This window comes from Gavialis gangeticus, unplaced genomic scaffold (assembly GCF_001723915.1).
Source record: "Gavialis gangeticus isolate Ggan-Ray unplaced genomic scaffold, GavGan_comp1, whole genome shotgun sequence".
Classification (NCBI taxonomy): Eukaryota; Metazoa; Chordata; order Crocodylia; family Gavialidae; genus Gavialis; species Gavialis gangeticus.
This window is the reverse complement of record NW_017728992.1, coordinates 128663070-128677805: the sequence shown is the minus strand read 5'-3', so window position 1 is coordinate 128677805 and position 14736 is coordinate 128663070. Positions and strand designations below refer to the sequence as shown.

Here is a 14736-nt window from a genome sequence, read left to right as displayed (position 1 = left end):
CATGGACAGTATGACAACCACAGAGAGAGACCAGTCAGCAACAGCCAGAGATGGAGAGTCATCAGGAGGGAAGGAGAATACAAAAGAAGGACTTTGGAGCAGCAAAGTGTCCCTCCCTGTCCTCATCCTCCTGCCTGGGTCCTTCCTTGTCCTCCTCCCTCAGAGGGTCCCTGAGAGAGGTTCCTGTCCCCCAGGAGGGGTCCTCAAGGCCACCACGGGCAGAGGGCACTACCAGCCTGTCTCATCCACCCCACTGGAGGGGGGGATGTAGGCCTTGGTATTCGACCTCCAGGCTGCTGACATCTGACACCTAAGAGAGAGCCTCAAACTGAAGCCTATGTCTTGGCCAGACATTTCTTGACTCTGATGACAGCCCTAGAATTGGGAGATATATAGAACTGCTTGATTGTTTGTATTGCTTCTTTTCTGTTATTGCTGTGTATCAATGAATTTGCCTATTATTGAATAGAAAGGTTGTTGTCAGTCTGAGGGTGGGACTGGAACAAGGCATCTGGGTCCTAAATCCAGAGCCAACATTCCTAGAAAGGAAAGAAAATGTTAATTCCCTTGTTGTTAGGTGCTGCTTTTATTTTTTGTTAAATACAGGAGACCCTTGCTATTTGCGGGGGATACGTTCTCCTAAATCTGTGAATAAGACACTGTGTTCATGAATGTTGTCTGCGTTCATGAATGCAGTGCCCCCAGTGGCTGGGCGGGGGGCACAGAGGCAACTATGTTGGGAGCTCTTTTAAGTGTATTTAATATGCAGGTTTGGCATTTGTGAATATTTGAAACCACAAATAGTGAGAGTTTCCTGTACTTCTGGAGTCTTCTCTTTCAGTCACTAAGACCATGTTCAGCCATTTGCTACCTATTTCGTTTTATTTCATATGAATCAACAAAATGCATAGTTGCCACAATACAGAAAAAATCTTGACAGCAACTTCTGAAATTCACATTAAGTGATTCCATTGTCATGTTGCTCTGAGTTATAAATTAAATAAATTATGAGAAAACAATTCAGGGTACACATTTAGGGCACAGTGGCTGTTGAATACAATCACATATCATCTGTTCTTTACTCCCATCCCCGCACTGCTTAAATAGATTATTTACCAAGATGATAAACAAACAGACCTTTCAACAGAAACAAATATATGTGCTTTGACCTGAGGACTAATTTATGGAAGAAGAATAGATTGATTTGGTTAATAGAGGTTGAAAGCAGGAACAGCACACATGTTGATCTTTTCTGTCTCCATAAGTCTTATTAGGTCTATGTTTTCCAATGTAGGATTTCCATTTTCTGTTTGGACCAATCCAAAGAAACTAGATCAAACTGGAGCTGATGGACTTTATAGCCCTGGTCCTTACTTTTATGCAGGTAAGTAGTCTCACTGAAGTAGGATTATTCACGGATGGGGGCCTATGATAAAGCTTTTGTCTGTGGGGTGGGTGTGATGCATCATTCAAGAGCTACTAATGCCTCATGAAAAACTTGGGAAGTAGTTGGAATTTGGTGTGTTTCAGGGGCAAAGTATATTTGTTTCTCTTTCATTTTTTTACTACTAAGTGTTAATGCAAACATTAAGGATCTGATCTTGTAAAGCGCTGGGCACCCTTCGCACTCGTAGATGTCAGTAGAAGTTGCTGGTGCTCATTCCCTTCCAGCATCAAACCCTGTGTTAAAATAGTAATTTGCTCCCATCTTCCCTTTCCTGGCTGGTCTCCATCATCCTTCATTCTGACTGCAACTTGCTGTTGTCCAAGATGATGGATTTCTGATGGGTTAATTGCCCTAGGATTATACGGGTTATCCATGGAGCACTAAATGTGTGTCAGGTATATTGCAGAGTGAAAGAGCCTTTGTAAAAACAAACAAACAAACAAACCTTTGTTTGTCAACAAATTTTCTGCAAAGTGCTATTAACCCCCTCGAACTGTTGAAGATATGAAGACGTGATTGAACTCAGCTTTCCTCAGCTATTGACATATTTGCTGTTCCCTGAAAAGCCACAGACCTCCTCCAACATAATTCTCCTCTCTTCTGCTCCATGTAATGGCAGTATGTCTCAGGGTCTGTACAGAAGTCTAGGCAGCCTGTTGGGGAGGTGCTTTAGCCATGTTCCCAGGAGGCTGCCAGACCACCCCTTTCCCCAGCCCCAACCCCAGCCAGCTGCAACTGTCAGCAGCAGCTAGAGGGAGGGGGGAGATGGAGCCCCCCACTGCATGCCTTCTCTTCCCTTCCCCCCACAACTGTCCCTACTAGGCTCTGGGGAGCAGCTGAGCCAGGCCCACATGGCAGGGGGGGCTCCCTTCCTTCTCCCCACCCTCCACGTGAATATCTTGACAGTAGCAGAGGCTGTTGCACCCAGAACTGCGGCGGGGGGAAATGGAGCCCCCTCCCCCTTCACCTTGTGTGCTTCCCTAGCTGTCTATGCTGGAGTCTTGGGGGGTGCTAAGATGGGCCACGAAGTTTGTTTTCCCCCCAGCTCTGGGTGAGGCAGTCTCTGCTGCTGTCAAAATGCTTGTGTGGGAAGTAGGGAGTTGGGGAAAGGGAGACCCCCTGCCATGTGGGCCCAGCCCAGTTCCCCCCAGGACCCCAGCAGGGGTAGTTGGTGGGAGGCTCATGCAGCAGTGGGGCTCCCTTCTTTTCACTTTATCTGGCTGCACAGGGAGGAAACAGGTTTTCTGTCTCCTCTTTGACAGCCTGGGGGTGGGGGTGGGGCTGGGTCTGTGTTTGCCCTCATGCGGACTAGCCCAGTCCCACAAAACTGCATAGGATGTGGGTGGCATCGCCCAAAATTAACCCTCGCAGGGAACCTGTACAGAGGTTCCCTAAGGTGCTCTGCCCTGTAGCACCCCTGCCTGATACTACAGCAGATGAGGGTTACATTTTCATGTGATTTGGCCATTTTAAAAGTGCTCTGCAGCTGTGAACACTTTGTGTTGTGGCTACAGAGAACTTTCTGGGGCCTCATCATGTGAAAATGTAACTTCTGTGCGCACCTTCAGAGGCAGGTAGGGCCACTCCTACAACCTCCCCAACATATAGAGTGTTTATAGCATAAACTGTGAAAGTCTCTCTGCCACTTCATTAACTGGCAAACTACCCTTCAACATCTGACCACTATCTTCCCCCCTCAGCCCCCCCCACCCCATGCATGTGTAGGGAGGAGTGGGGGAACAGCAGAGGCTGGGTCTTTGTGACACATGCAGCTGCTTTCAATTCTCCTCTCTCATGTAGTGATCTGCCTTTCTGGACTGAGTCTGTGTATAGATCCTGGACTAGGGAATGATTATGTACTTGGTAAGGAAGCGAAAGACAGTAGATTGAGCTATTTTGAACTAAAATGATTTTCCTAGCTTTCCAGAATAATTCAGCACCTCTTTCTGAAGGATACAACTACAAATAAAGCATTAATATGGAGCCAAGTGCACTGGATGGCAGTGGTTCACTGTGAAGTTCTAGTTTCTCAGTTGTGGAGTTCCAATTTTTAAGGGTGCCTATAGACATGCTCATTAGCATTCTAATTAGAACACATTGGAGCAGACTTGATTAATTGAGTCTGCTTCACATTCTAATTAGACCGCACCAGCATTGCCTCAGCATCACATGTTATAAGCCCTTTGCATTTCAAAATGGTCATGGGGGCATTTGAACTAATGCTTGTCAAATGAACTTTAGTTAAAGTGCCCCCTGGCCATTTTGAAACATGAGGAGTGGGGGGAGGGGGCTTTACACGTGATGGTGAGCCATTTTAATTACACTGACTGTATGGGAACCACTCTCCTTTAAAATGCAGATAATCAATGGATTAGTCCAATCACCTTTTTTAATTTACATTTTGGAGAGTTGCACCTTGCATCATTCCTGAAGATATTTGTTATGTTCACAGGGGCAAAAGGATGTCAGAAAATTCATGTTGAAGTCCTGCATTAGAACAAATTCAAAATGTGTCCATTCTGGCAAATTAAGGGCCAGATCTGGGAGACACATTCCATGTGCGTCATGTGCATTTGTCATCTTTTCAGTCTTATCAAATATAAAGTTGCCTGTACTGCTTCTAAAAACAATTTATTTTGGGATATTCTTTTTTTTTCAGGGGGGAGATGAAGAAATATGATCAGCAGCTCCTACGCTGCCAGAAATATGAAATCAGCAATTTTTCTCCTTTTGATGAAATCTTATTAAAGTGATTAGCTTTTAAGAGCAAGCTTCACTGCAGGAGTTTAAAATCCTACTTAGTAGCCCAGTTGTACAGTTTCAACATCTTATCTTGTCTCTTAGTAACTCATGCATTTGGCAAAATGCTCTGTACCACAATGCTATTAATAGTATTACTCTGAAATTTTATATTTAGCATTTGAGCAGGTTCTATGAAACAGTATAACTCCTGAGTGACTTTTAGATGCTGGCATGATGTGATCTGGGCATGGTATTTTAAAACAACCAATTGCTGGTTGTGCACCAAAGTTTTGGTTCAGTTCTGACCAACCCACCCATTCGTTTTGCATCCTTTCACTTATCTAATCCTGTCTCAAATACAAAACAGAATAAACATGTATTGGTTCAATGCACTGAGCAAAGTGTATCCTCCAGGGGATTTGGTTTTTACCTCTTGTACCTCAGAGAAAATGACAAGGGAGGAAGACAGAATAGTTCAGTGTAGTAGTACAAAATGGAAAGCAGAACTGGGTTTTAATGGCATACTGAAGTTGAGGTCTTGTGGGACAGACAAACTTCTTTGTAGGCTTTTGTCATTATGAAGCGAAGTTATTTAAGATAGGGCAAGGAAATGTGATGAATATGTTAACTGTATTACAGAATTGAGGGTAGAATCTGTTACAATTTGACTGGCATCAGAAATATTGCAATACGAATACTGACTATTGAATTTGCTCACATTCACCTTTTCCCTCACTATTATCCTTTCTCCTGTCCAAGTAAGACAAAGGCCCAAGATATTGTTTGGTAAGTATTGTGTCCATGTTTTGCCCTTGGTAAATAAATTTCTTGCAAAAGCAAAGCTGAGGCTTGTCAGTCTGCTTCAAAGGCACTGTTTGTTGCCCCTAGATATTCTGGCTTCTTCTTGTGCTTCATCCACATTTTTCTCAGGATGCCAGGTGTTCTACACAAGTTGCTGCCTGTCAGAGGTAAAGAAGCTTCTGCTCCTGGGGTCAAGGCTAAGTCATAGTCGGTGCTCTTCTTTGAGTGCCTTCTGTAGCTAGAGGATAAAGTAGAAGGCAGGGTAGATTTGCATCTTGTGGACTAACCAAGGTAGATGTATACTATATATGCATATACAGTACAAACTTTTGTGAGCTGTAGCTCACTTCACCAGATGCTTTGAAAGGATGGGCAGAAAGCAGACTATAAAAGGATAGAGAAATTAGAATATAAAAGTGTGGGGGTGGGAAGGGGCAGGATGTGGGGTAGGAAGAGAGAAAAGAAGGAAGGGAGCAGTGCTGGGAGAAACTAGCATTTTATCCATGGGAACCAAGGGTTAACCAAAGCTAATCCAGGTAATAGAATGAGAATCTGTAGTCTCTATTTAAACCATACGTAATATAGTCTAGTCTGTGGATGATTTCTGTTTCTGCAATTTCCCATTCAAATCTGTTCTACTTGACTTCAGGCTAATACTACTAACTGAATCTCTCTGCTAAAGCATAAAGAACACACAAAGCATTTACTTTGTGGTTCCTTTCCATGTTTATCTGTATCTTCAACTGTTGCTACATTTCATTGTGTTTAAACAATCTTGATTTAACATTACAAGCAACTTAAAGCAGAGAGAATGTAATTACAAACGGATCCCTCTGCCACCCAGAAGTGCTGCTGGCCTTTGCCTGGGGTCCCTACCCTCTCACAGCCCATGTGCATACTGGATGATTTGCACTATCTTAGCCTAGTTGTATCCTATGCCTCCCTCTTCCTCCCCATCCCGCCTCTCATAGCCAGGTAAAGGTAATTGTTCTGGTTGCTTGCTCCCAAATACAGCTCTGCTGTTACCTCCCTTCTTTATTTTGAATCTCTCTCTAACATGGGCCAATAACTCTGTGCTGAGTGAACCAGATAGTCATTTTAAAGATAAACACAACGAAAAACAGTGACACTGACACTACAAAGCTCCCTTGCTCTGGGAGAAATGTACACTCATATGAACTACTATTCTCATCAGCACGTGAAGACCTAGCCAAAATCTGCCATTCCTATCCTGCCCGTTTGTTTACAAAGTGGCAGCATCCAGGGGGCAGGAGCTGTGTTAGGCGTCAAGGCCAGAATCAAGTTTTGGGTAGACTGACTCCTTGTGGGGCACTTCTCTTCCCAAACAGCAAAAAGGTTGATCTTGTTCACTAACTTCAGTTGTCTCCCTTGGTTGCAAAGAGAATATCCATGTGAGAACTAGGTCTGTTGGGTCATGTCTGTAATTAGGACCTAGTCCTGAGAATGCTTTGAATGTAGTGTTTGTTACTCATTTTAGCTACATTAAAGCTAGTGTCTGGTGCCGAGCTCTAGTTTAGGGGCTTTTAGAAATTTCTTAGATTATAACATCTCTGTGGCAGAGATTGTGCAGATCTTAAAATTATATAAATTAGCAAAGCTTCTTTCATGCCAATGGAGCTATCACATTTTATACCAGCTGAGGCCCTGAATCAGTGTGAATGAGAAGTACAATACACTCCTTTTGGTACTATCTAAAAACAATTTTCACAAATATGGGTTTATTGTTATTGCCTTCAGGTAAAAATGAAGTAATCCAAACTCATCTTTTGTTAACTGCATTGACAGAGATTAATTTACAGTAGTGGATTGTTCTATTTTCTTGTATTTTTTTGGACAATCTGAATGCTTTGGGCCAATTTCTACAGCTGACTCCAGTGAAGTATCAAGGGTGTAATCAAACTACATTGGACCCAGTATTTCTGTACAGTGACTTCAGCTTTAACTAATGGGAATCATGGTGACACAATAGTTAGGGGGTTATTAATAATTACTCAGACATCCTTTTGTATTTCCTATTTAAGTAAGAAAATTAATTATGTTCAATACTTTAAATAGCCTATGTTAATATAGCATAATCAATAAACTAGCACCTCCAGCAAATGTTCTGAAAATAAATTATTAATGTAATATTGATGGTTGAGGTTTGTTACTTCAATGCTGAGGTAATTTGCAGCTGGTGTGTGTGTGTGTGCGCGCGTGCACGCACATGCATATATGAGTGGCTTACAATCTAGGCCACCTGCTAACTTGTCTTTCAGGACAGTGCCCTGCAGCCCCAGACACAGCTGCAAGGGTTGGGTGGATGTACAGAAAGGGACTTACTCTTCTGCAAAAGCACTGTCATCTGTAGCTGATGCTGTGACTACAGCCTGTTTCGTTTTGATGTGGGTAACTGGGGATGCCGGAAACTGCAGGCAAAAAAAAGGTCATTACAAACTTCCCTGTGTTTCCTTAATGAACGGCGAACTTGGAGCTATTTTGGAGAGAAAGAGGCATTTATTAAAAAAAAACAAACAACCCCACCAGAACCAGAAATTACTGTAAGAGGAAATCAAAGACTCTGGTCGCTGTACCTTCAACCACGCACACAATCCTGAATAATGTGAGTGGTCCTGTTCTCTTCAGTGGTGCTACTCCCTTGACTAAGGATTGCACAAGTAAGCAAATGTTGGGGGATCAACGCCTAAAATAGCTTTTGGATTTGATTGCCCTTTTGATAAATAATTTTCTAAATTCTGAGGGCCAACTGTTGACCTGCCAGTAGCTTCAGCTTTACTACAACCATACTCCTCCCTCCATTTCACAAGTGAAATTGTATCCCATAACAGAGGGTGCTTCTCCACAAAGGGATTAGGTTGAGCACCCCATCCTTATATACAATCCTGAGGTTCTAGAATTACTGCTTCATAAAAGATACTGAATGTATTAACAAGTACTGCAGTTCCAGGTATGTTACAAAGGTATTTCCTCTTACTGTATTTTACTTACTGAAAATTTTCCATCTGAGTGGTTAGCATAGGACTTGGATGACTCTTGTTCAGAACTTCCCACTGCAAGCATAATACATATGGCATTATTAGTAAATAATCATTATTCTGATGGACTTGTCTTTATTAAAAGCATACTTCAGACTTTTACATGTTTAAAACATAATATGGAAAGTGCCAGTAATTAGTTACAGTTGTTAGTTTTGACCACAGCCAGCTGCAAAGCTCTATATAAATGGCTTGAGTCTGTTACATCACAGTAAGACAGCTAGAAAACACTAATATTAACCTGCAAGAAGTGAGCATTTTTGTAACTGATGTTTTTAACTGGACCAACTGCATGGTTGGGATAGACTTAGACAAGCATTTGAGTACCCTTACATACATGCCTCTTGCATAATGTTGACTTGGAAAGCTATAGCCAAGAGTCACTTACCTTCCTGTTTTTTAAATGACAATTTCAGGTATTAGCAGCAGACCAAATGTTGAAGCCCTTGTTTAGTGTTTCATTGCGCTTGTATTTTGTGCCCTTGTTTTGGGGACAGAAAAGGAAGCTACAAGGAGCATTCTTCCTACCTCCCTTAAGCAGAAGCTGGACAAGTGTAGTTCTTGAGCTCCCAAGAGATCCACTATCAGAGCTAGTCTGGCCAGAAGTGATAGTTATGTAGTAGCCACAGAAGCTCTCTGTACCCAGGCACCTTGACAACCAGAAGGCATCATGGCTGGGTGTTATTCATATGCACTGGTCCCAAACAAAAATGTGCCTTATAACCAAAAATGGGTGCTCAGTGTCTTATATATTCTGTATGCACGTGATCCCACTCTCTGAGGGAGTCTTTTTCAAGGACCCAAGGATCTGACTTCACATACAGAATCTGCCCATCCAGTGAGAGGAATATGGACTTCTTTTCAAGCCTTTTTCTGTTCCTACTAATTAAGTACATCTACATGTGATGATACATCATTGTAGCAATGCACTATGGTGACATAACATCTGCAGGCATCTACATGTGACCAGCAGCTACTTCACCATAGTGACAGTAGAAACCAGCAGCACACTTATAGAATGGGAAGCTCCCTTCCTGAGAGCACGGAGGCAGAAAGGGATCTTGGAGTCATTATTGATTCCAAGATGAACATGGGCCAACAATGCGAGGTCACGCTTGGCAGGGCTAACCAGACCTTGTCGTGCATCCACAGGTGCATCTCAAGTAGAGCCAGGGAGGTGATCCTCCCCCTCTATGTGACACTGGTCAGGCTGCAGCTGGAGTACTGTGTCCAGTTTGTGCGCCCCATTTCAGGAGGGATGTGGACAACATTGAAAGGGTCCAGAGGAGGGTCACCTGCATGATCTGGGGACAACAGGGCAGACCCTACATTGAAAGACTGCGGGACCTAAACCTGTTCAGCCTCCACAACAGAAGGCCGAGGGGGGACCTGGTGACTGTCTATAAACTCACTAGGGGAGACCAGAAGGGTTTAGGGGAGACACTGTTTCCCCTAGCGCCCACTGGCATGACAAGGAACAATGGACACAAATTATTAGAGAGTAGGTTTAGATTAGACATCCACAAGAACTACTTCACAGTTAGGGCGCCTAGGAGCTGGAACCAACTTCCTAGGGAGGTGGTGCTGGCTCCTACCCTGGGGATCTTTAAGAAGAGGCTTGATGCCTACCTGGCTGGACTCATCTGAGTCCAGTTTTTTCTCCTGCCCAGGTGGGGGGTCGGACTTGAAGATCTACAAGGTCCCTTCCAACCCTACTTCTATGATTCTATGACACGCTCCCCCAGTATAACACGCCACTATGGCAAAGTAGTTACTAAAAATAACCATGTGCTGCGTGTATGGTGTAGTATGGACTGTTACTGCACTGTGATTTAGTACTTCCAAAAGGAAGTACTAAATTATAGCACAGAAACAACAATGCCATAGCGACGTGTGTAGATGCGCCCATTGGGTGCTTCTACACATACCATTAGGGGGAGTAATAAACTGCAGAGCTCCTGGGAAGTTCCCGGACACATGTCTACATGTACGCCTAGAGCACAGCACATTGAGACAGGTTGTAGAAGCCCTGGCTGGTAGGAGGCCCCAGGGGGTCAGCTTGCCAGCTGGGAGCTGTTCTGACCTGATTCAATGTGCTGTGGAGGGCCTGGCTGGGGCACAAGGGTGCTTCGGTGCGGGGCTAGCCAGCAGGCAGCCCCAGTGCTGAAGCACCTTCATGTCCCAGCCAGCCACTCAGTGTCTACACGTGCACTACTGTGCATGGAAAAACTCCACAGCAGGGTAGGACTAGTATTTACAAGCGCTATCCTTCTGCAAAGTTTATTAGATTTGTATGCCCTAATAGGGGCACACGTAATAGACACTGAGGCATTTACTGCACAGTCAGTTAGGTGACTGCACAGTAAATGTCTTGTGTAGATGTGCCCAATTGTCATTTTTTCTGCTGCTGTTTTACAGTTTTCAATTAAGTTAACATCAGAAACCTACAGGAAAATCAAGGATTCATCATGATACAGTGTGACACATGAGACCACCACAACTGGAAAAAAAAATATTAGAAAACATAACAAATAAATTATCCAGCATAGCAATCAGGGTTCCCAGTGGTCTGCTTCCAGATGGTAGCATCTGGTTTTGATAAAGGCTCTAATTATGATCTATGTCTCCCATAATATCGTTAGGTGTAGTGCATTCTGACTACATCCATGAGATTAGATGTTAATTTAAAGCACTTCCTCCCATCTTGCATATTAAGTACTAATGATATTTAACAGGTGTCTATAGGTATCTGATCTTGGGCTAGCATCCATATCATTTTATGCTGGATTGGTTTTTTTCCCCTCATTTCCCCCTAAGCATATATCTGACCCTTGTTCATCCTTCTTTGGCACCAAATGGGTTCCTCAAACAGAATGTCACTGACAGTATCAATGAGAGTACTGAAAATAGGCTCTTTGCTTTCACTTCCCTTGTTAAGCCTCACTAGTCCAAATTAACTATTATAAAGAAAGCCCTTCTGAGCCCCGCTGCCCTGGGATGCAGCATATTCAATTATTCTGTGGATTATGACACATGAGCACTGAGGTCACATACAGGACTGGGAGGTGGAGCATGCTCAATCAAAATGGGACTTTCTGAGATTTTTATCAGCTAAAGACCTCAGCTCTCTACTGTGTACATGAAAAGCATGATTTTTTTAAAAAGAATTAGAAGTTAGCCAAATTCACATGTATTTCCACAGGAGGACAAAAAGACACAAAGGCTACCTCCCTGCCAAATTTCAAGTTCCTGCTCCAAAACAGGAGGGATTTTTTTACTGTGGCAAAACAACATTTTTTCTTAGCCTTGTTCTCAGAAATGGCTGCAGTTAAAACAATGAGCTCAATGCTGGCAGCCAGCACATAACAAGAATTAGAGATGGTAACGTGAGCAACTGAACACAGGGTCTTAAAACCCAGAGTTGGATCCATCTGTACCACATTTTAAGCCTTTCAAATGGAAGAATTGGCAGTTTTGAATAACACAAATGCTGTTGCTTCAGCTTATGGCTTCAGGGAAGTGTGCTCTGTACTCTCCCAATCATTATCTTGTTTGTTTTAATTGTAGTTTTTAATGAGGAAGAAACTTTTAGATAAATAGCACCATGCCCCATTTCAGTGTAGACTTTGTGCAAGTAGAAAGCAGCAATGGCAGAATGTACTGAGCAGCTGACACAGAGAGGGCAGAGTCATAAAATCATATCTTAGAACTTACTGTGCTTGGCTGCACATTTGCCAGAAAAGAATCGCTGCTGGCTCTTTTGCAGGCAGCCAAAGTTCCTCACCTCATCCTGCCTGTACAGGACTTGGATGAGATCACATTGGCGTGGCAGCAACTCATCCATCCTGGGAGGTCGATATTCAGACACTGCTACCACCTACAGGAGAGAGGCAAAACTGTTCCATTACATGTATCCATTTAGGCTGTGCCCAGACTTAGAGCCTTCATTCAAGTTACTACAGTGAGTGCAGTCTATATTAATGTGACCTGATGAAGAGTGTCTTGTATTTGAAAGCTTGTCCAACTCAATCCCAACTACTCAGCTAATCTAATAAAAGATATCACCTTAAGACATCCTTGCCTCTTGCATCTATGTTAATAGCATTAGAATCATAGAAAATTAGAGTTGGAGGGGACCTCAGGAGAGTCCAACCCCTGCTCAAAGTGGGGCCATCCCCAACTAGATTTTTCCAGCCAGGGCTTTTGTTGAGCCAGGCCTTGAAAACCTCCAAGGATGGAGGTTCCACCACCTCTTTAGGTAACCCATTCCAGTGCTTTACTACCCTTCAATGAGAGAGTTTTTCCTAATATCCAACCTAAATTTCCCTTGCTGCAACTTGAGACCATTGTTCCTTGTTCTGTCATTTGCATTTTCATTGCAGCATTTCATTTTTAAACTTGCCTGGTCATAAACTGAAGAGGATTTTTTTGATTTTGGTGTGAGCCTGAGGCATGTAAAAGCATTGGAAAATTAGTTACATTTTCTGGGAACAAAGGGATGTGTTTGTCTCTTCCCATGTTTAGAAGGACTAAAGTGAGTATTTTTAAAGTGGTCACTGATTTTGGATAGTAGACTTAATACAGCTTGGGTTTCCCCATAGCCTTGCATTATCATTTACACTTTTGCAAAGCAAGTGCTACCGAAACAGACTTCTCCACTCATTTGAATACATTTGCATTTTACAGTCTTGGTTATAAAATGCAAAAACTCACAAGTCCACTAAATAGCAAGTGTGGACGTTGTCTGCACAGTACACTAAATTCTGTCATGTTCTGTTCAAAGGCAGCTACCTTGATTTCATTGCTGGTTGAAAAGAACACCTAGTTGCTGTTTGCACTATTGAAGTACATATTTTTTAATTTTTCTAAAAAGGGTCCTCCTTTGCCTCAGGTCTGACAACAGAATTGTTTTACCATTAATAGACTAACTGTACATTAGAAAATGCTCCCCCTAGGTATCTGCTTCTTACATTTAGGATGTGTACAAAACAAAATGACTTTTCAAAAAGTTTCCTTTACACAAAAAAAATCAGATTCTAATTTTCCTTAGCAAAAGACTTTCTAAGTTAATGTTGAAGTTGATGGTTTTTTACTTCTAGCAACATGAATTTACAATAAGTGCACAGAAAAATTCCCACTTTTAACAATATAGAGTTTCAATGAATAAAAAGTACTTCCTTTCTGAAGTCTGAATAATCCAGATTATGACCAGATGAAACTGACCCAAATGTAGAAGGATCCTGCTGAATAGCTGTAGTAGCATTAACAAGAGCTTGAGCCAAAGCCCACTTATATTAGCAGGGGCTTTTGCCTTTGATTTCATTGAACTTTGGATCAGGTCTTCATGTAGGCCTCAACTTCATAAGGTACTTAAGTGTGTACCTAAACTTAAACTGAAATCATTTGGACTACCTGTGTGCTTGAGGGGGGTATGTGCTGAAGGACCTTGCTAAATGGGGTCTGACTCCATAGCCCAAGGATTTGGAGCTCATAGAGCAGTTCAGAAGCAGAACTGAGCCTGTGTCATTCTGATAACTAAAAAATGAGCTTGTTGCCAAAGAATGCTGGTGGCAGTCAGCCTCCTGCTGTCACTGAAGCACTTGCTGCTGGCCTCCTCCCAGCTGCTGCTGGACTAAGTCCAGAACTTCCCTGTCCTACTGCAAAAGCTACATGAATTCTTGCATTTGCTTTGTGAATTCTTAAAGGCAATGGTCCATGTATCAAATGGCATTTCATGCTGGCAAAACATGTTCCATGATCTGCACCAGCTGCTAATAAATCTAGTGTCAGCATGGGTTGTCATATTTCCAGTTCCAAAAAAGAGTACACCTGCTGGGGGGACACCTCAGTCCCAACTCACTGCCCCCTGGCCCTGCCATTGCCCCTCACTCCCAACCTACAGTCTTCCATCCCTGCTGCTGCCCCTTACATCCAACCTGCAGACTCCTGGCCTTGCTGGTGCCCCTCATTCCCAACCCACAGTCCTTTGCCCCCCAGGCTATCCTGGTGCTGCTCAGTCCGAACCTACAGCCCCCCATGTCTGCTCCTACCCCTCACTCCTGACCTATAGACCCCTGGCCCTGCTAGTACCCCTCACTCCCGACCCAGAGTCCCTCAACTCTGCCCAGCCATGCTACTGCCACTCACTCCTGAGCTGCAGCCCTCTGGCACTGCAAGTTCCCCGCAATCCTGACCCACAGCTCCTGCCCTCCCCAAGGCCTGCTGGTACCCCTCACTCCCAACCTGTAGCCCCTGTGGCTCCCCTCCCCCCACTGCTGGTGCCCCTCACTCCCAACCTGCAGCCCCCTGCCCCCCAGTCGTGCTGGTGACCCTCACTCTTGACCCGCAGCCCCCTGCTCTCCCCAGCCCTGCCAGAGAGGGCCCCCAGCTGCCCCAGTCCTGCCTGGGCCTGAGTATGGCGGTCCTGATTCGTGTGGGTGATGGTGGAGTGATTCTGGCCCCAGCACAGGCTGGAGGGAAGAGGAGGGGAGGCCTGTGGCACCCTTCTGCCCTGGGCTGGAGCTTCAGCTCTGTGCCAGGTGCCCTAGCCATGCCTCCCCCTCCCCTGGGCAGTGTCTCCTGGGGCTGTCCATCCTCCATGAGCACAGGGAGTGGCTCGGCTGTGGAGCTTCCTGCTGTACCCAAACAGCTCCTGCCCCCCCACCCTGCTGCAGCTCCAGTGCCCAGACA

General features: G+C 44.0%; 1 protein-coding gene and 1 long non-coding RNA gene across 3 annotated transcripts in view; both read right to left on the bottom strand.

The window, feature by feature from the left end:
* Positions 1 to 863: 863 nt before the first annotated feature.
* On the bottom strand, positions 864 to 3073 carry LOC109299715. The gene is made up of 2 exons (XR_002097960.1): positions 1417 to 3073; positions 864 to 1071 (listed from the first exon to the last, which is right to left on the bottom strand). It is a non-coding gene; the product is annotated as an uncharacterized LOC109299715 (long non-coding RNA).
* Positions 3074 to 4094: 1021 nt separating this feature from the next.
* CUNH8orf46 (chromosome unknown C8orf46 homolog) overlaps positions 4095 to 14736 on the bottom strand; it is a 37835-nt gene continuing 27193 nt past the window's right edge. Inside the window, exons 4-7 of one of the 2 annotated variants that reach the window (XM_019527747.1) lie at positions 11761 to 11923; positions 8000 to 8061; positions 7334 to 7419; positions 4095 to 5228 (exon numbers count right to left, since the gene is read on the bottom strand). In XM_019527747.1, coding sequence (XP_019383292.1) covers positions 5042 to 5228; positions 7334 to 7419; positions 8000 to 8061; positions 11761 to 11923 — 498 coding nt within the window. In that variant the 3' untranslated portion in view covers positions 4095 to 5041. The remainder of the gene's footprint in view (positions 5229 to 7333; positions 7420 to 7999; positions 8062 to 11760; positions 11924 to 14736) is intronic. The other variant, XM_019527748.1, reaches the window with a different exon arrangement.